General features: G+C 37.4%; 1 protein-coding gene across 1 annotated transcript; it reads right to left on the reverse strand.

Annotated features, from left to right (window-relative positions):
* Positions 1 to 2,589: 2,589 nt before the first annotated feature.
* Positions 2,590 to 4,827, reverse strand: LOC107773045 (patatin-like protein 7). The gene is made up of 2 exons (XM_016592493.2): positions 3,634 to 4,827; positions 2,590 to 3,284 (listed from the first exon to the last, which is right to left on the reverse strand). Exons 1-2 carry the CDS (start codon positions 4,555 to 4,557, stop codon positions 2,910 to 2,912), a joined length of 1,299 nt encoding a protein of 432 aa, XP_016447979.1. The 5' UTR covers positions 4,558 to 4,827; the 3' UTR covers positions 2,590 to 2,909.
* Positions 4,828 to 22,584: the final 17,757 nt, after the last annotated feature.

Below are 22,584 nucleotides of genomic sequence, written 5' to 3' on the forward strand. Positions count from 1 at the left end.
GGTGGAAACCATACTAGTAGCATAAAATTTATTTATATTATCGGTGTATATAACTCAAACTCATTAATAAAATGTGATCTTTATGAACATTTTGTGAAAGCCACACCATATATGTATGGTACAATTGATGGGTCTAACCTTGATTAAGAAAGCCGACTATTTTTCTTGGACCAACCTATGACCAATAAAAATGAGTTAGTCACACCCACGCGGACTCAAGAAGTGGGTGTTGGGCGTCAGCTTTGGAGTGCCAAAAGGGATCCCTATAAAAATGGTGGCCAATTTTCAAATTCAATGCTTCATTGATTCGTGACGAAGCAATATAACAGAAAAACAAAACACGAGTTATTTTTGAAAAGTTGAGACCACCATTGTCATTTCCTTCTCATAGGTCCCAAAATAAATATATGCTAGTATATTTTATGTGAAAATGTATTCTTTTTGCTAAGTGATCACCGCGTGGTGTAGGGGCTAATTTGGAGTATGCTCATTGTCCTACTCTCTCTACCCTGTCTTTGTATTGTGGTCACAGCCAGACCCCAAAACGTAGCCACACAAATATCAAATACAAGATTTTACAGTTTCTAAGTTATGTTATAATTTTTACACAATTTAACTAGCTATTGTCCTATATTCTTCAGTTAATCATATCATAAAAAGTTATTTATTGTTGTAGGTCAACTTAAGACGTAATATTATAAAAATATATGTACACTGTCAGTGATCGTATTTATAAACTGTCCAAATATGAAATATCACATCTATTGTGGGTATTATCACTTTTAGCCTAGCCCGTGCCAGAAAATAATTACATCTGGTAGCCAAAAAAGTGTATACTTTTTGTATATAACGTACAAAATGTATATATCTACAAAAATATATAAATTTTATATATATTTTCGACTATTATTTTTACAGCGGCTATACAATGTCATTTTTCCTTTTTGTCTATCCAATTCAGCAAGTGATTGTAATAAGTTTAACTTTACACCGACAGAGAAACTTAAACCGGACATGTGGAGACAGAGATCATCTTTAAATATTAAAGCGACTCCGACTCGTAATATCTTTCTCTTCCCCTCTCTCCACTGTCAATTTCATCTTCTTTTTCACAAATCTGCCATTTGTAATCTTCTGTCCACACATACAATTGTCTTGTGTCTACACTCTCTAACCTCTTTTATGATCGTGGTATTCGGATCAACTTGCATACATTTGGATTAATCAAATTTCATGAGATATTTGTAACCTTTCACCAGCGCAAATTTCAGTTAGATACAAATCACCAAATATTGTTTCTCTCCATTAAATTTTAACCTAAAACCTCATGATCTTATTACACAATATCTTGGATGCGAGCATGTCAATAATAACTTCCATTAAATCAGGTAAAGACCGTGTTTGGTTAACTTTTTCCCACCTAGAAACGTGAGACAAAGGTGGGTAGCTTCGAAGGATTATGTCAAAGGGTCATGCCATTGAATTAAACTTTTTGATAGTAAGACATAATTAAGGTTAATAATTATCCAAGTATCACGCTACAAATTTATTACTGGACATACTCAATGCCTCTTTCAACATCTTATGCTCCAAAGATGTCTTAATTAAATTACTTTCTAATGAAGTGTAATAATTATCCTGGATTTTAACGGCATGTGTGCATCATTATCTTTAAATAAATATATGATTTGACAATATAATTTTTTTACGATGGTCAAAGTTGACGAGAAAACTCTAGTTAATATTATTAGCATTATGTATATCCTCAGACGAGTTTTTATACTTTAAAAACTATCAATAATAGCATCATTACTTACCGTTTTAAAAATCTTACATCATATATAGCAAGCTAAAAAGTATTTCAAAATTCTTCACTCATCCTATTATGTAGATCTTTTTATATACTTCTATTTCTATGTAGAGATGTGATTTGCATTATTAGTTTTTTATTATAATAGGAGTTTAAGATTAATTTTATTATTATTTTTTGGTTCTTCATTTCTTGACAATTTTTTTTTCTCAACGAACACTTACAACCTACTATTATCGATGATAATCTTCGAAAGAAAAAAATGGGGTATCACAATATCACATTTTATGAAATATTTTAGTGAAAGTTTTCTTTTTAAAGAACAACTTAAGGCGGTGTATCACTCATTGACCACCAGAGCCAAAGTGATCACTTGAGCATAAGTTCACACGTGCTTATTTAAGAACAAAATAAGAAAATACAAGTGATGTACATAGTCTAGGGAAGAGGAGAATGGATTCACGAACCCATCCCTCCCATATAGATCCACCCCTGAGTAAAAGTTAGCAAGTGTCATACACAATTATCTGCGGATAGAGCTATTGGTGTGATAGAATTAACCTACAAGATCAATTAAATTACACATGAACTGGCTCGAACACCACGGTTATAAAAATACAAGTGTCATACACAATTATCTCGTATGAATTATGGTATATGGTTCTAGTTTGGTCATATATAGTTTAATTGTAGCAACAATATTGTTAACCCTTCTCATTGATATCCCTAAACGAAAGAATTTGATCTAGCAAGCCCCTCTTATGAGCAATCCATTCATATTACTGAAATCATATACATATAAATATTCATCAAGATTCATTCCTAAATATACAATTCAACTACAAATCAACCCAAGAACTGGAAAAAAAATAAAAATTGTTGGGCTATTCTAGCCTCAGCTCAAACTCGGATGTCCTAAGTTCATCACGAGTGGCTTCACACTCATATTCAAGACATTGATATAACTCGATTTGACTAACCTCAAAAGCTCACAATTGCCTATCCTAGTAATTGCTGGTCCTTTGATATTTGAACTAGTTTACGCACACACACGTGACTCTATCTCAATTGTTTGTCAACTATTTCACCATCGAGTTAATTAACATGAAGAATTGGATGAAAGAGTTGTTGCTGAAGATGTTCTAGGAGATGATGGTGCATGTTTCAACATCACAGGGGGTAATATGCTGTTTTTTCTCCTTTCTTGCTCTTTGATTAATTCACTTGCAACTATCTTCAACTTGTCCAAATTTGAATTTTCAACCAACTTCTTCCCTTGAAATAAAACACATTCCACATTTTTTTGCCCTAACATTTCCTCTGCAATTACCACAATTTTCCTCATTCTTTCCCCTTTCTTTATGTTTTCCGATTTAATCATTTGATTTCTCCTCCCAATAATTCCATTTCCTTGAATTCGTACATAGTTATTTTTCCTAGTTTCTCCAAATGCCATTGATACAGCTTGGTCTACCTGCATTTTTTAGCATAAAAAATTATTAACCTTCGTCCATATATGGAATATCAAGTCAAGACAAAATTTATTATAAAAAAGATTGCAAAACTAAAGTTACTAATTTTATAATAAAAAGTTAGGTGACCTTGTTGAAACATTTAATTTGTACTACTTTTCTCTAAATGCCACTAAATAATGTGAGGAGGTCCCATGCCAAAAGAAAGGGTTTTTTTTTTAATCAATAAATCTCATTAATTCCAAAGTACCTACTATTCTAATTAAGAAGTATTTTAAAGATAGCAATTATTACTAATCTTTCCATTGATTAAAATACTAAAAATAATTTGCATGAACCAAGAAAACATACCATGTCGGCAGTTCCATCTCCGGCAATCTTAACGAACGCCGCCGGCGATGCCATCACATTTCCGGTGCCGGAATCTGAATCTCCATTTCCCAAAGAAACTACTAATAAATCTTCAACTCCATTAGCAAATGGGAACTCTTGCTTGTTATTGAGGACATGTGTAATAGCTGCAGCCGTTGGATTAGTCATCGCAATTCCACCACCCACGGCTGTGATCTTCGTCCTACAATCAACAGACTTTATATCCACCGCACGATCAGCCATGGTGGCCCCACATACATCCGCCATCGTGAAATCACAACCGTCCATTTCCAACGCATCAGCGCGCGAAAAAACAAATGGCGCCCCAGTTGTAAGATCGTAACATGGGATTAAAACCGCTTTCATCGTATCTTTTAACGTTAAATCCCCGAATACTTTCTTAAACACCTTCGCCGGTCGGGAAACTCGCCGGAAAACTCCTGTCTTCAAACTCCGGGAAATTTTCCGACCATTCTCGACAACGAAATCAAGAGCTTCCTTTGCAGTAAAGATAGGAACCCCATCATTCCCACGTGTGAACAAAAGACCGGCGAGTACACCGCCGGCGCCGGAGCCAGCGACAACATCGAAAAAATCAGCAATATGAGCATTTGGTTTTCCCGATTTCTGTCGAAGGGTAGCTTCCAAATGGGTCAAAGATTTACCGGCAAGGACACCATCAGTGGACCCACCAGCATCAATTGTCAAAATTCTGACTTTTCCGGTGCCGGCATTCTTGTTTCCGGCGAAAGGAGCTGATGAATTTTTGTCTAAAGTTTTTGTATCCTCGTAGCCAAAGAGGAATTTGTTTTCAAGAATGGAAAAAATTTCGTACGTGAGCTTATCTGTTTCCATGTTGGAGTCCAGCATTGAAATTGTGGCATTAACTGATGCAGCTGCCATTTTTCTGTAATCGGAGTGCTACAAAATCCTTTCTTTGATATAAACCAATGAACTTTCTTTGTTTTGTTGTAATATATGAGCAAAGAAAATGGTTTTAGAAGAGAAGAATGAGTTATAGAGTTGATATACAAGTGTATATATAGAGAGAGATGTTGAGAATTGTAAGCGTGGGGGTGTGTGGGGTAGAGTGGGGTTGGGGGGTTCGGATGGGATTGGGGGGGGGGGGGTAGTTATGAGTATCGAAGAACATTCCTTGAGGCTATCGAGTATAGGAGATTAAAATGGAAAGGGAGGGTTAGTTTGAAAGAGAAGAGAGGCGAAAAAGGAAATTGGCGGCTAAATGTTTTAAGATTAAAGAAAGTCTTTAGATTCCATTACTTTAAACTAATATAAGTATGGACCATTAACGTTTTGTTTGGGTTGCAACTTTTTCTAGACTTGAATTCAAATTTTCAAACTTTCTTTGCTTAACTTTTGTGAAATGAAGAATTAGAAAAGGTTTAATCCTACAAAGATAGAGTAGTGATCAACATAGAACAATTTGAATTACAACATCACAAATTTGAAAATAATGTCCTTTAATTATTAACCTCTTTAGGTCATTCATCCATTGGCATTCCTCTTTTGTTTTTCAAGTTTCTTTAAATGTATCCTTTGCCTAAAATGAAACTACGATTTTTATTATTATAAGAATGTAATGGTAATGATTAGCATCTTAAAATAAAAAAATATCTCTACATCATGGGTACAAAATATGTAAAGATTAGTCATGTCGAAATGATGTAAGGCTAGATTTTTATCCCTTTTACCGTTTTTCAAAATGACAACGTCTAGCGGACAATTCTATCACTCAAAATTACCGTACGATTGCGTATATAGAAAGACAAAAGGTGTACCTCGTTGAGTGGCTAGCGAGGAAATCTAACCGCAAATAAAAAAGTAATATCCAGCCAGATTTATAAACGGTCGTTTCAAAATTAATTGAAATTTAGCCGATTTTCATGTAAAAATAAAATTGAACGAAAATATTGTTCAAAATTCGGAAAATATTCTAATATAATATACTGGAGTTTGAATTTTTTTGTATGTGAACTTCCAACATAATATACTAGAGTTCCAGTATAATATAGTGGTCCAGCATAATATGCTGGAAGTTCATACACATGTGCTCCAATTAGGGGTGTTCATAAAAAATCGAAAAATTGAACCAAACCGACCAAAAAAATTAATACTTTTTAGGTTTGGTTTGGTTTTGGTTTAAATAAAAAAAATAACCGAAAAAATCGAACCAAACCGACTACAGAAGTAGCTATTTAAATTATTATTTACACCTATATATATATGTATATTTTTATATAAAGTTTCTAAAATTTTATGGTACAATTAGTCGTTTGTATTTTTAGTCTAGTTATTTGCTATTATAATAATCTAATTTTTTGCCTTTACATTCTAGTTTGATTGGTAGTTTTCTTTTGCTATGTAAAAGAATTTATTTCATGTTAAAAATAATCGATTTTTAATTGAGTACTTAAATTATTCATCACTATTTGATTCAATTATCATCAATATATTTTGGTAAATGATAGATTTCTCAAAGAGCAAATAGTTTGATAGTGTTACGTTGAAAATGTAGTCCCCGGAATATGTGTTTGTAGTGTATGCCCCATATTCAAGTCCAATTTTTTTTTTCAACAGCAATATCTTTAATCACAACTTTTAAAAATTGTATATTTCTTCGTCTGCCCGGTGAAGTGAACTTGTTTAACTAAACTACTCTACAAATGACAAGTTTAATCTTTTATTTTTTTTTGCTAAAATACAAATGACAAGTTGGTATGCGGCTTTTTCATGGTTACTCTGAGTACTCGTTTTAGACAACACAAATATATAGAACTGGTTGGCGGCAAATGATAGTGGAATAAAGCATTACACTTTTCCTTTTGATAACAAGTAGTACTATTCCTTCCATTCTAAAAAGAAAAGTGGAATTGATATTATATTGGTCAACACTACTACTTTTTGGTGTAATTATTTATTAATAATTTTTATGAAATAAAATTTACGGTTTTCAAAAATTTACATTTAACAAAAATAATGCTCCTTCTACTATTGTTTTTGTCATAAATAAGTAAAAAGAAGTACTCCCTCTGTCCCATTTTTCTGATGTTTTTCCGTTTTCGAGATGCAAATTTCTTAACTTTGATCGTGTATTTGACATGAATTTTTTTAGTTTTTTCGAAATAAAATCAATCTTTTTAAAAATTATATAAAAATGTTATAAGTCACAATAATTAATAATTTAAAATATCTAAAAGACTTATGAAAAAATTACAGTTAAGAACAATTCGTTTGATTCTCAAAATTTAAATACCGTCACATAAATTGAGACGGAAGATGTAGTAATTTTACGTGCCTGTCGGTCAAAGATTAAAACATAGTAATTAATTGTAATCATGAGAACTGAAATGATTCAAGATGTTAACAGGACTCGTAATGTTTACATTGAAAATTTTACTACAAGTAAAAGTAAATAAAAAGAAGGGTGAAAAACTATACTAGTCAATGCAAAATCCAGAGGTAGGGACTTATAAAGATGTTGTGGGTCGTGAATATATGTAAACTGTTGAAGTACTTTTATTTTATTCTTTAGCTTGTCAAACTCAAATATTTTACAAGTAATAATAAAAGAATTGCGTGGTTCTTAGTTGTACGGTTCATGTGAATCTATTTCAATATGTCTATTACTGCTCTTGTATATTTTGTCGATTAGTAGGACTACTACATTTGGTTTACTGTCATTTTATTGTACAGCTAGTCTAGCTAAGGTAAAGTTAAATCAGTCAAGATTCGAGCTTAGTTCATTAAATGTTTTGATATTTTTCCAACAATAATGTACACCTCCCCACGAATATAAATGACCTAGGACCCCCAGCAATTAATGACTATATACTTCCAGAATATTTCACTAATTTTACTCCTTCCGATCCATAATATTCTTATGATATTTTGCTGCCAAAAATGTAGCTTAATATATAGATGGTCCAGTAGATATATTGTAACTAATTAAATTGGTACGTGCAGAGGGACCTCCAACTGTCATTTACTAAGTACTGCCCAGGCGACCGTCCAAATATACTAGTACTCCATAACTAAATAAGCAAGCTGGAGAATTGTGACATTTTATCTTCTTGAAAATCAACTAATGCTTGATTATTATTTTGTGAGCCCCAAATATATATTTGTTTGTCATTTATGATCTCTATAAATTGTACTTCTAACAGATTTTAATTTTTTCTTCCTTTCCTTTAGAAATTCTTGTGATATCGATTTCACTTCGTCATATTTTCCTCAAGTAACATCATACCAAACGGGGAAGATTCTTAAAATGTTGACGGAGAAAAAGAATGATAATAGAGATAGTGTAATCTAGTGGTCAATGGAGTGAATTAAGAATCATGAAGCCTCAACATAACCTCACCTTATACAATGATTTATAAAGAAAAACATTAGTAATCAACTGTACAAGTGTTCCCCAATGATTCATATGTCTTTTAGAACACTGCTTAATTAGAGGAAGATCAGGGGTAGGGGTTCAATATACAATTTTTTCTAAGTTTATGCATGCAACAAAACTATAGATATCTGTGTTGGTTGTGTGGGAATAAAAACCTACATGGACTGTACAACTTTGTTAAGAGTATGAGACCTTTTGGGAAAAGCTGCGCAGACTTGGCCCAATGTAATACCGTATTAAAAGTGTCTTTGATCCGTTTTAACCCAATAATTGATGAGATACTTTTTCTCTCAATCGGTAGTTGGAAAATTTTTGTTTGTGTGTTATTTGAAATTGCTCGATTTTATCCTCTATTAAATATATATATTTGGTCTATAATACTTTGTCATTCGTAAATTGTCTCATATTATTATTTATCTTTAACGGAGCTCCAGCGTAAATTGGTGGACTTGGCTTGTCCAAATTCTTCGGAGAAGGAGAAAAAGTGTACACTCAACTTTGACTAGTATAATTTAAATTATTCTTATATTGAAGCTCCATTAGAACTCATCAAGAACAAAAGTGAAACTCTTTTCTAACGGCGCGATAAAATTAAACCAAAAATCTAACTAACGTCAAAGTTGCTCAATTTTTTAGAAAGACATATTATGCTAAACCATTTTCTCATTAAAAACTTACCGTCCTTAAATATATACTTTGAACTTTTATATATTGCTCTATAGTGAGCAAGCAAATAAAACTTGGAAGAGCATGGATCTGCAGCATGTCCTGGTCAGACTAAATATAGCAATGATTGTTACGGGGTAGATATAATTCTTCTATTTCTATTTAAATATCGCGGGTTCGAACATATATTAAAAATATACAAAAAAAAAAAAAAAAAAACTTAATTGACGATATGCTACGTGAATGTAATGAAATGCATAAGTAGCGCTTGGTGTGGTAGCTTCAGTTATCACCGACGATTCACTCACACTTGAAATCAGCCAAAAACATAAAATTCCAAAATCGACATTTACTAATTGTAAAGGATTTGAGAGCATATCAAAGACGATATTTTATGTTGTCCCAAACGGGGACACCGCCAAATTAGGCACTGATAAGCTCAGAGACCTACTATATCAACCAGCCATATTACAGAACAGAAATATTTTTAAACTATTATTCTTTCCCTTTTCTTGAATAAAAAATTAAAAACTCGATACACGAATCAGTTGACTGAACAAAAAAGAGAATAAAATGGCCAATATCGTACATAAAAAAATATGTCACCCACATACTGCTGTCGGACCACGACTATTTGGTTTTCTTCTCTATTTTTTTTAAATATTATTTTTTATTATAGAAAATAATTGGGGATTTGGAAGTTAAGCAATGGTGAAGCCACTAGATTCGTATTTGGAAACTGCAAATTATAATCATTTTTATTGATTTTTTTAGTTGATGGAAAAAAATAATCTTTTTCGAAAACATGAAACAGTATATTCAATTAGTTTTATTTTACATGAAGGTGTTTTCTTGGATACAAAGTTTAAGGAATAAAAAAAATCTAAAGCTTATGATATTAAATATAGAGAAAATAAATAAGTTTCTCATCAAACTTGTTCGGAAAAATCATTTACACACCTTAACTTTACGGACGACCTATGTCCCCCCTATTCTTGTTTGGGGTGAATTTAATACCTCATTGGTAACACATAGTTTTGTGGTGGGATGTGTAGTATACGCGCGCCATGTGTCAAAAGTTGCTTTATTTTTTCCCCACTTATTTCGTTACTTTTTCTTGAACTCTTTTTTTCCGTGTCATCTTCATCACCGCCTACACCACCATGGAAGATCCAACAGTTTCAGCTTTAAAAAGTAGGGGAAAATTCCTCGTCGAAAAAATGAAGCCAACAAATCCCAAACTTTTCAGCCAGTTAAAATCTCTCAAGCTTCGGCAAAATTTATATCCAAACAGAAAAACACTTTCAAATTTCAATAAATTGTAACTTATCGATGGCGTCAAGGCGAGCTATTGATCCGTAGGCCATTCTATGTTCTTCCCTCTTTCAAAAGACCCTTTTGTGGGAAATATTTTACAAAAAATCTCAAGCTCTTAATTTGACGCTAAGTAAACTAATCTGTATCATCTGATTTCATTATCTGCACTATTACTCCTTTAAGAAAAAAACCACAACAATATTTTAAAGAGGCCAGATTACACTATTTATTCATTTTTTTCAACGAAATATTACAAGAAATAAATCATAAATACAAGACTGAATGTTGGCCGGTAAAGAACACATCCAGAAGATGAAAGTAGCAGAGATGAGGATGTTAAGGTGGATGTGCGGGCATACAAGGATGGATAAGATTAGGAATGAAGATATTCGAGAGAAGGTGGGCGTGGCCCCCATGGAGGACAAGATGCGGGAAGTAAGACTCAGATGGTTCGGGTACATTCAGAGGAGGAGCACTGAGACACCGGTGAGGAGGTGTGAACGACTGGCTGTGGTGGGTACGAGGAAAGGTAAAGGGAGACATAAGAAGTATTGGGGAGAGGTGATCAGGCAGGACATGACGCGACTTAGGATTACTGAAGACATGACACTTGACAGGGAATTGTGGAGGTCGAGCATCAAGGTTGTAGGCTAGGGGGAAGTTGTGAGTATTTCTACAGCGCACTAGAATGAGACTAGCCAGTTAGGAGTTAGTCTTAGGATGCCACTGGTCAGCTACTGATGCAGGGCTTTATCTGCTGGATATTATTATGTCTTCCATCTTTTTCGTACTTCCTATATTTCTTATATTGCTGGTATTTTTATTTTATGTTATTTTATGTTATTTTATTATGAGTCTATTGATAGTACTAATATATCGTCTCTTATCGCTGCGTTGAGTCGAGGGTCTCCTGGAAACAGTCTCTCTACCCCTCGGGGTAGAGGTAAGGTCTGCGTACATATTACCCTCCCCAGACCCCACTTGTGGGATTATACTGGGATGTTGTTGTTGTTGTTGTTGTATGTATCTATGCTCTACTTATATATATGGGTGTGGAAAGTACACATGGCATTGCTATTGCTGAAAGGTGGTGGAGAGTATTTCTACTCGGGTAAAGAAAAAGTATAAGAGAAAAAGAAGAAAAAAAAGAAAAAAGTAGAGGGGATGGAGGCAGATACAATGGCGGAAAATGGAGTAGTATCTTGGATGGGAAAAGGGAAATGGTGACAGGAAGAAGAAAGGGTAGAGAGAGAAAAAAATAAGAAAAGAAGAATTAAAAGAAAAATGGACGCAGACAGTAAAAAAATATATGTCTATTTTTAATCCTTTCCCTCTTACACGCGAGTTTTGGAGAGTAAAACTACTGTCTTTGCCATGTCACCATTTAGGGTGGTATTAAATTCACCTCAAACAAAAATAAGGAGGACAAAGGTCGCCCGTAAAGTTAAGGTGTAAATGATTTTTCCGGACAAGTTTGATGGGTAACTTATGTATTTTCTCTTAAATATATCATGACATTTATATGGCTATAATCATGTCAATAAAGATTTAAAATTTAATTATTTTAAAATATTGTTGTTTACCCGAGTAACAATTGAATTTGTACGCGATTTAAAGGATACGTCATTTAATTTAACATGAATGATCTAAAAACAACAAATAATTAAATTAAAGAGAAACAAAATGACCAAACCAAGCGTGATGGAACAATTAAGCCTAATTTTAAATTGAACGCTCAAACTGGTTCTGATCAAGCTTATTCCTCGAGGTGGAGCTCGGTTGCAACTAAATAAATAAGCAGCTGAAGAACACTTTGAACATTAACTAGAGAACAAAAATAAACATTATTGCTTTGATATGCGTGCCAACCGTGGTTGAAAAATAAAAAGGTTCTCCCTTTTATATAGTAGGGTAGTCTCTTATAGTAAATCATGATACGCAATTGATATCGGGCGAGATTTGTCCCGTAATATCCGGTTGAGAGCTGATATTTCGGCCCCTCATTTGTCCTTTCTAACCATCTTTCCTTTAGCCTCGGTTCTTCACTTTGCTCGAACTTGATTCTTCCCATGTTTGGCCATATCCGATTATTGGCGCATCATTCGTCCTCCCCGGGCTCTGATCTACGGGAGCCCTCGACTTCACCCGAGACTACTCGGATTGTGCTGTCTTCTCGTTTCTTCATCGGAAAATCGGGGGTATCTTTATCCCCGATTTTACCCATATACAAATAGTCCTCTCACTTTTCGGAGAGTATATTTATAGAAAATGGCGAGAAGTAATTAATTGACCTCGGTTCCTTCCTCCATACGCCACAAATGAGTTGGCAAGTCACTGGAACGTCCCATCAGCCGCGTCGTTCTGACTTCGTACACGTGTCAGCCGCTGATTGACTATCCTCAGTAGGCACCGAATGCGAAACGTCACACATTCATTACTTCGTTCCTATAAAACCTTCGGTTTCCTTTTTTCACTTTTTTACTTTCCGATTTTGAATCATATTGAGTTACCCTCGAATTTTTTACTTATTCATCAATCTCTCAAATCTTCAAAAATTGTTCTTCACATCTTCATTTCTTTATATTTTGTCTTCAAATCTTCATACTTTGCGTTTAAATCTTCAAACTAAATATTTAAATCTTCTTATCAATCTTCAAACCTTCATACCAGCCTTCAAACCTCATATTCCCATATCAAGATGGCAGAAACCTCAAAATTGGTGCCTCAAAACACTACTCCTTTAACATCTACCCTGACCGCAGATACCGAGACGACCATTCCGGTAGCATCCCCAGAACCTCTTCTTAAAGAGTTTATCGCTGGAGGCTGCTCTGCAGATAACGTTTTTAAGGTAAAAAAGCCTCCAAACAAGGAGATCGAGGTGAGGAGGCGTTGAGGTATATCTGCTCCAACACCAAGGAAACACTCCAAGTGGTCTGGGAGGATTGCAAATGGGAAGGCAAAGACGTAGTCATTCCCGGTCCTGATGAGGATATCACTATGCACATGGAGGTATACTTAAATGCTTATACGCCCCTTTACGCTCGCTCTGATGGACACAGTGACTCTTGACTTTTGTAAGAGGCACAAGATCTGCCTCGAGTAGATCCACCCATCCTTTTGGAGGATTGTGACCCTTCCATGTCACTTTGCCAACAATATGGAGGAGCCTCAGTTCACGATCGACCACCTGCTCTACTGCATCCCCCGAATCTTCTCAAGGGGGTTAATAAGCTTGTCCGACGGGCAAAGAAGGCTCTCTTCTCCTACATTGACGAGGATAGGGACAGAGGTTGGCAAGGGAGGTTTGTTCGAGTAAAGACCAAAGACCTTATTCCCTCTAAGTTCTTGTCATTCCTCGAAAAGTGGAACTCAAAACGTAAGTTTGTTTTCTTTTAATTTACTCCTTTGAATTTATCCATCTTTTTTCAATACTCATTTTGTCTGATATACAGTTGTCGCTCGAGTCCCCAATATAGTCCCTCAGTTTAGGGAGTGGTTCGAGGGTATCTGCAAACAACTCACCTATTTAGAGCGTGAGTGGCACAAGCTTTTCAAAGGCAAATAGAAGGCTTGGTTCCATGGTGAGTGTCCTTTTTCTCCTAGTTGAATTTCCTTCTAGGTCATTTTCATTTCATCGTCATTTTGACTAAGTCCTTTCTTTTTGCAATTTTGCCCAAGACCACCAGACTTCAGAAAATTACCGAGGTCGTGGCCTGATCCCCGTATGAAAAGCCCTCCGTTTGGGTACAACATACAACCGAAGTTGCTGTGAAGAAGGAGGAGAAAACAAGAAAGAAAAATAGGTTCCCTGACTTCTCGGACGCTCCTAGCGAGGCCAAGAAGAAGAGGATTGTAGTCAGGGTCAGAAAGAGTACCAAGAAAAGTACTCCTACCAGGGTCCCGGACCCTGAATCTCTCTATCGGCTCAGAAACTACCCCGAGGATGATGACATAGAGTTTGTTGTCGACGATCCAATCGATGCCGCACAAGATCTTACAGCCCTGGAGAGGGGTGATCGTAAGGTTGAATCCTACTAAGCTCGGAAGCCCGATGAGGAACATGTGGCCACTGCTCCTTAAGAAGCTACTCCGATTTCGAAAGAGACCACCGACGTTATTGACATTCCAGAGTCATCGTCTCACATGGAGCCTCTTTTAGGTAAGGCTCGGGCCTTTACAAAAGAACTGACTGAGGCATCACAGACCGCAGACAAGGCCCTCAATTTATCGAAAAGCAATTCCTCGCCCCGGGTGTGGACCCTGAGCGAAAGAAGATGATCATGTTTATAGTACCAACGGATACTAGGATGCTATTCGAATTAGTTGATGTGGCCAGTAATCTCCGTTCCTTGGTAACTAAAAAGGACCAAGTGAAGATGAACGAGGTAGACAGGCCAAGCCTCTTTAACGAGGCACAACAGACGTTGAACAGGGTATACTTTCTTCCCCTTATAACTTTAAAGAGTTCATTTACCTTAGCAAATTTTAATGATTTTTCTTATTTATGCCTCAGGCCTCGGTACTTCATCATGAGAGCTTCCACCAATCTCGAATAGAGGTGAGTCACCTCGAGTTCGAGCTCAAGGAGAAGGTCCGGTAAAAGAACATGTACAAAGATCTTTGTGAGCAAAAAGATGAAGTCCTTAGGGATCACTTCGTACTCCAAGACGGGCTGGAAAATCCCAAAAATGAGGCCTCGAAGACAAAATTGGAACACACCCTTCGGATTGAAAAAGTAAGAATATTTGAGATCAATAACGAGAGGCTACTGCAGATGCTAACTCCGCAACCTCGCAGGTCCAAGAGGAGATAACCTTGATCGACCAGCTTAGGGATGAGATGGATGAGGTCAAAGCCTTAGCTGATAAGTTGAGGGAAAAAATGGATCTCCTGGTCTCGGAGCAGGATGCCATCAAAGAGGACATGGAATCGACCAAAGTACAACTCCGGGTGGTAAGAGAAAAACTGACAAATGGTCTTAGCAAAATGAGGAGCTCTGTGCACAACTCAACTCGAACATTGTAGAATGGGATGCCCTTGGCCAAGAATACACCGCACTGAAGTCCAAATTGGAGGCGGCTTTGAATGAGGCCTCTGAAGTTCAGGACATGTTGGCCTAGTACAAAAATAGTATGGAGATAGCCGAGGCCCGTGTAAAAACAAAGGCCGAATATATGAAGTGACTATCTCGAAGAGAGACTCTTGAGGAGATCCAAGCTCGGGGAGTTAACCTGGTGTCCGAGATCGAGGAGGTGAAGAGGCTCGAAGTTGAGGCCAGAGCGAGGTACCAGCCTTATGGTTCGGGCAGCGAGTCGGGATCTGACGAGGACTAGGCAGGAAATGCCTTAGTTTATTTTTGTTTTTTCTTGTAGCTAAATATTTTGTATTTTGGGGCCGTTTAATAGCGCCTCTGTAAATATCTTTGGTAAATATATACAAAAAATTTCTCTTCGGCTACACATTGTGTCCTTTACTTTTCTGTACTTGCTTATATTTAAGACTTATAACTTATGTTTTGGATTTCATAATATGCCATCGATGCCTTAGCTAGAATTTGACTTCGCTTCAACTGTTCGTTCCCCCAAAGCCCGAATAAGGCCTGGATTAAGTAATAACTATGAGTTGCTTTGACTTCGGAGGAACCGATAAAAAATGAAGTCTTTGTTAAAATATTTGAATGTTTTAATCGGACACAATTATTCTTTGCCGAAGGTGGATCTTTTCATGGCCGTAATTCGAGACCGAGTAACTTGACCAGGTTTGGACGCAACCTTTCATGTTTGGGCCCTGCCTAGTAGACTTGGTGCCTCCGAGATTTATTAGGCCGAATTTCCTGATCTTATTGTCGGTAGCAGTCCTCGGTTCGGGGAGGCCAGTAGGCTTAAGGGTTTTGAACCCAATGTTCATTCTAAGTAACTTTATGATAATATTGCTTGTACAAATATGAATCGATGAAACATAGAAGGAAAATTTCTGTTATTACTTTGAATGTTGTGTAAATAATCGACAGTACAAAAGTTATCTACCATGGTGAGAATGAGCTATGCGGATACCGTTCATTTTACCCTTACAATTTATCCTAATATTCAAGCCTTGGATTTTAATATCGAATAAAAATGCCTTCTAAATTTCCGAACTTAGAACTTTGATTCTTGAATTAGGGTGCGATGGCCCGATTATTCAAGACTGGATTTTTTAGGGGTCGAATACTATTGATCTGATACGGATGATACGTAGTCCCCAATCTTAGAGTGGTCTTGAAAACTAGGGTAGCACGCTTACTATTGTCTCGCTAAAAACCTTGCTGTAAAACTCACTTTGGGAAAAAATCGGTCCAAGGGAAAAAGAGTGCAACACATGCTTTAGACCTAATCCTTAGATTTGACTTCGACTGAGTACCTTCATGGATTAGTTCAAAGCATAATAAACCATAAATAAGTTTGTGTTCATACCTTTGCAGTAGTAGTGCTTTCAAGTGTGACACATTCTAATTGTTGGGTAGTCGTACCCCATTTCCGGACTCGAGCTGGTATGACCCTTTTGCGGTTATACCGGTGACTCTGTACGGTCCTTTCCAGTTTGGGCCTTGTTTCCCATCATTCGGATTCTTGGTATGCAGTGTAACTTTCCTCAGTACCAAGTACCCGTCTTGGAAGTGTCAAGGTTTGCCCTTCGATTTTAGTATCTTCCCAATCATTGCTTTTGGGCCGCTAACTGGGCTAGGGTGGCTTCTCACCTTTCATCTGCTAAATGTAAGCTCGTGGCCATGGCCTCATCATTTGATATCTCTGTAGCATATTGGAACCTTAGGCTCGATTTTTCTATCTCTACCGGAATCAAAGCTTCTACATCGTAGACTAGAGAGAATGGTGTTTCACCGGTTCTTGATATCGAAGTTGTTCGATACGCCCATAGGACCTCAAGCAAAATTTCTTTCCATTTTTGTTTTGAGTCGGTCAATCTGTTCTTCAGGTTCTGCAGTATAGTTTTGTTTGTTGACTCTGGTTGACCGTTCCCACTTGGGTGGTAAGGTGTTGATAAATTCTTTTTGATCTTTTGATTTTCAAAAAACTTATTAATCTTGTAGTCGATGAATTGTCTCCCATTGTCACACGTGATCTTGGCTGGTGCCCAAACAAGCATATTATATGATCTCAGATGAAGTCGATAACCTCTTTTTCCCTAACGATCTCGAACGCTTGTTCTTCGACCCACATGGAGAAGTAGTCGATCATAAGTAAGATGTACTAGGCTTTGCTAGGTGCCCATGGCAAGGGACCCACAGTGTTCGTTCCCTATTTCATAAACGGCCAAGAGTAAAGGACCGGGTGAAGCATCTCCCCCGGTTGGTAGATCATTGGGGCGTGCCTCTGACATTCGTTACACTTTTGAACAAAGTCTTTCACATCCTTTTCCATCTCGTTCCAGTAATAACTGACCCTGATAAATTTTCAAACCAAGGATTCTGCTCTTGAATGGTTTCCACAAGTACCCTCGTGGACGTCCTCTCATCACGTAGTCGGTCTCCCCAGGACCCAAGTACCTTGCTAACAGTCCGAAGAACGATCTTCGGTATAGTTTTCCTCCAACCAAGCTAAACCTGGAAACCTTAGCTCGTAGGGCCCTCGATTTTTTGGGATCTGATGGAAATTTCCCTTTCTGAAGGTAGTCTATGTATTTGTTTCTCCAATCCCAAGTCAAGCTTGTTGAGTTTACCTCGGCGTGACCTTCCCTTATCATCGAGTTCATCAATTACACCACCGCTCCGGAATTGAATTCATCGGAGTCGACTGACGACCCTAGATTAGCCAACATGTCTGCCTTGTTATTTTGATCTCAGGGTACATGATGTCGTATCCATTCCTTGAAATAATGTAATGTCACTTGCAACTTATCCAAGTATCTTTGCATCCGGTCTTCTTTTACTTCAAATGTCCCATTAACTTGGTTAACAACGAGGAGGGAGTTGTACTTGGCTTCGATCATCTCAGTCCCCATGCTCTTAGCCTGTTCTAGACCTACAATCATATCCTCATATTTGGCTTCGTTGTTAGTCAATTTCATAGTTCTAACAGACTGCCTTATTATATTACTCGTAGGTAGAGCTGTCAAAATATGTTAGCCCAGCCCAACCTAGCCCTAGACTTATGGGCTTTTAAATATGATGTGCTAGGGCGGCCCGACCCTCCATCTATATGGGCCTTAAAATGGCCAGGCCAGCCCAGCCCTAAGAGGGCCACGGGCAGGCCGACCCTTTAATATTTTTTGAAAAAAATATTTCTTCGAATCTTTAGATATTTTTTCGTGACATAATATCTTAATCATATGAACGACTTATGTTTATTTAGAGTGTACAATAATCTTGATATTTGAAAAAGAATCTCGTAATTGAAATGTAAATTCTCTATATCACTAGCTCTTCTTTTGTTAATGTTACATAAATATTTTTTTAGTTTCTTTCACTTTCCTTAGGTTCAGGAATTGCTTCAATAAGTTTATACGTTAAGATTTTTTAATTTAGGTTTAACTTTATTTGTTGATTTCGTCATTATAATCCATAAAAATTTTAAAATTCATGAAATTGCTAGTGTTGTCAATTTTCTTTGGGTATTAAAACTTGAGTTTTTTCTATGCTGAAGAGAAATTTAATAATTAATAATATAATAAAGTAACCAAATTGATCACTGGCCAGTTAAAATAATATTTTCTTTAAAAAAAAAATCATTGGCCACTTAAAACTTTCCTAGTTGTTAATTAAGCAAAAGAAAAATTAATCTCGTCATACTATATGCATATCAAAAATATGAATTCTAGTTGATATGGTAGGGTAAATGAGCAATCCAAGGTTGGAAAATGAGGATTATAGTTAATAATTTTTTAGTTTTTACTTTTTTAAAATATTTAAATTTGAATTTAATTAATTTTTGGCCCACGGGCCGGCCCAGGCCCAGCCTCGATCAAGCCTCAAGTGCCCGCGAGCTGACTTGGGTCGGGCTTATAAGCCTCAGTTTTAAATAGGCTAAAAAATGTCAACCCAGCCCTACCCAATTAGCGGTATAGGTTGGGTTGACCTCACGGGCCAAGTCTATTTTGACGGCTCTACTCGTAGGTGGTTTTAATACGATTCCCAACCCGGACCCTTTCACGTTAGAAGCAACGTCCAGGAATAGGGTCCAGACCCCCGAGCTAGTCCCCTAGGAAAGCAATAATTCTTTCTCGACCTCGGGGATCAAGGCCGGCGTAAAGTCGGCCACAAAGTCTACCAAAATCTAATACTTTATAGCAGTTCGGGTTTGTACTCAATATCGTACCCGCTAAATTCTACAACCCATTTTGCTAGTCGACCCAAGAGCTCGGATTTATGCATAACATTCCTTAGCGGGTACGAGGTCACGACACATATGGGGTGACATTGAAAGTACGGTTTTAATTTCCTAGATGCGCTTAATAATGCGAGCGCTAATTTTGAGCTAATTTTCTAAGTGTGTATACCTTGTTTCGGCATCACCTAAGGTTCTACTAACATAATAATAGGAAATTGCCTACCTTCTTCTTTCCGGAACAGAAGACCCCTTACCGCGACTTTGGAGACTTCCAAGCAGAGGTATAACTGCTCGTTCGCCTTCGGAGTGTGCAACAAAGGAGGACTTGATAGATATTGTTTGAGTTCTTCTAAAGCCTATTGACATCCTAGGGTCCAAGAGAAGCCATTCTTCTTCTTTTGTAATGAGAAAAATCGGTGGCTTTTGTCCGATGACCTCGAAATAAATCAGCCCAATGTGCTATCTGCCTCAACCTCTATACCGCTTTGACATTGTCAACTACGGTGATATCTTCTATGACTTTTATCTTATACGGGTTGATCTCCATTCCCCGGTTAGACACTATGAAGCTGAGGAACTTGCCCGAGATGACTCCGAAGGCACACTTCTCCGGGTTCAGCTTCATGTTGTATTTCCTCAGTATGTCGAATATTTCCTGCAAATGCTTCAAATGGTCCTCTGCTTGCAGGGACTTAACTAACATATCATCAATATAAATCCCCTTTGATTTTTCTATTTGTTCCTTGAATATTCGATTAACTAAGCGTTGATACATGGCACCAACATTTTTAATCCAAACTACATCACGTTATAACAATAAGTGCCAACTTTAGTTATAAAAAAAAGTCTTTTCATGGTCACCCGGGTCCATCCGTATTTGGTTGTACTAGGAATAGGCGTCGAGAAAACTCAAAGTCTCATGCCCAACCATTGCATCGATCATTCAGTCGATGTTAGGCAAATAAAATGAATCCTTCGAGCATCCCTTGTTTAAGTCCTTATAATCTACATACATTCTAAACTTGTTTTTTTTAAGCACGACCAATACGTTAGCTAGCAAGCATGGGTATTTAACTTCCAGAATGGAACCTATATTCAAGAGTTTAGATATCTCGTCTTTGATGAATGCGTGTTTGATTTTGGACTGCAGCCTCATCTTCCGTTTGACCGGGTGGAACTTCATATGCAAGCTCAATTTGCGAGTTGTCACCTGCGGGATCTCTGTCATATCTAAGTGGTACCAGGCAAAACAATGGCATTAGTTTTAAGGAAATAAATAAGTTTTTTCTTGAGCTAGGGGTTAACCCCGTGCCCAGGTATACCTTTCTGTCTTGTAGATACTCGATCAATATGTCCTGTTCCAGTTCCTCGATCATCGACTTGGAGGCATTGGTATCATCGGGTGTTATGAAGGATCTCGGGACCCCGAAATCTTCTTCCTGATTCGTTGAGTGTTCCTCCAGTTTCTCCGGCCCGGTTGGGCCGGATCGGTATAGTGATTTCTATATGGTGCCTCTCTCTTTGACCAGTCTCTCACTTTTTGATGTTGTTATTAGGGGCACTGGGATCACTTCCTCGATGACGAGCATCTCCTTTGTGGCCTGTTGCTCCTCGTAGACCGTTTTAATTCCGTCTGAGGTTGGAAACTTCAACGCCTGATGCAAGATCGAAGGCACCGCTCTCATGATGTGGACCCATGGCCTCCCAAACAAGGCATTGTATCTCATGTCCCCCTTGATTACATAAAAAATATTTCCTGGGTGGTCCCATCCATGTTGACCGGTAGTGTTATTTCACCCTTAGTTGTCTCGCATGCCACTATGAACCCATTCAATATCGTACTGCCAGTATGATTTGGTCAAATACACCCAATTGTTCTACAATTATCCATTGGATGATGTTGGCCGAGCTACCCGGATCAATTAACACACGTAACTCGAGATTTATTAATAAGTACAGATATTACCTATGCATCATTTCGATATTGGATGATTCCCTCGGCATCCTCGTCGCTGAACAAAATGGACCCCTCCGGGGCATAGTCTCGAATGCGTTTTTTCCCTCGTGATAGAAACTTTAGTGTATTTCATCATTAGCCATTGTGGGATATCTACTCCTCCGATGATCATGTTGAGGTTCTTCTTGCTCAATTTGTTTGTTTGCATCACTGTTTTTGAAATTATTTTTGGCTCGCTCACTTAGGAATTCCCAAAGATGCCCATTATTGAATAAATGAGCTTCTTATTCCCTTAGCTATCGATAATCTTCGGTCTTGTGACTGTGAGTACCATGATATTTACATATCAAGTTGTGATTCCTCTGTGCGAGATCGGACTGGATTGTCCTTGGCCATTTAGTTTCTTTGATGGGACTCATGTCCTACACTACTCTCTACATCCACGTTGAAGTTATATTCTGATAGTATTGGGGCTTCTCTACCCCGAGTGATCTATCAAAATCATTCTTACTCATCAAACCTCGATTGCTAGGACCTTTGTCGCTTCTCCCATCGTTCCTGGTCGGTGGCAACCGAGTCTATTTCCCCTTCTGTCCGAGTTTCATGGCTGGTACCGATCTCGGGGTGGCCTCAACTCATGATCCACAATTCTTTTAGATATGACGTTCACTTTATTGGGGATAAATAGACCCCGAGGGAGCCCCCGTCTGGTCATCCTCGACTCTTATCTTTGATTGGTACCTGTTGCGAACATCGGCCCAAGTTACTACATGGTATTCTACCAAATTTTGCTTCAACTATTGAGAATCAACGAAACTTTGGGGGTTGAGTACTTGAGTAAAATCCTAAACGGCCCAATCACTGCAACTGGGGGCAGGTCCATCCGTTCTATCTGGAACTTCGATACGAATTCCCTAAGCATTTTGTTGTCTCTTTGCTTGACTTTGAATAGGTCGGATTTCCTCATCTCAACCTTGATAGCATCGGCATGGGCTTTAATGAAGGCATCTACAAGCATATCAAACGAATCAATAGAATTTGGAGGTAAGTTATGGTATCATATCATCGCTCCTTTGGATAAGGTTTCCCCAAATTTCTTCAGCAACACCGACTCGATCTCGTCATCTTCGAGGTCATTTCCTTTTATTGCACATGTGTAGGAGGTTACATGCTCGTTTGGGTTCGTGTTCACGTTATATTTGGGAATATCAGAAATTCAAAACTTTTTTGAAATTGGCTTCGTTGCC

This window comes from Nicotiana tabacum, chromosome 5 (genome assembly GCF_000715075.1).
Source record: "Nicotiana tabacum cultivar K326 chromosome 5, ASM71507v2, whole genome shotgun sequence".
Classification (NCBI taxonomy): Eukaryota; Viridiplantae; Streptophyta; class Magnoliopsida; order Solanales; family Solanaceae; genus Nicotiana; species Nicotiana tabacum.

Excerpts from the sequence above, each read along its gene's own strand:
- LOC107773045 (XM_016592493.2), bottom strand. The coding sequence starts at position 4,557 with ATGGCAGCTGCATCAGTTAATGCCACAATTTCAATGCTGGACTCCAAC. Across the intron at positions 3,285-3,633 it reads GAGATGGAACTGCCGACATG|GTAGACCAAGCTGTATCAAT; the intron begins GTATGTTTTCTT and ends TAAAAAATGCAG.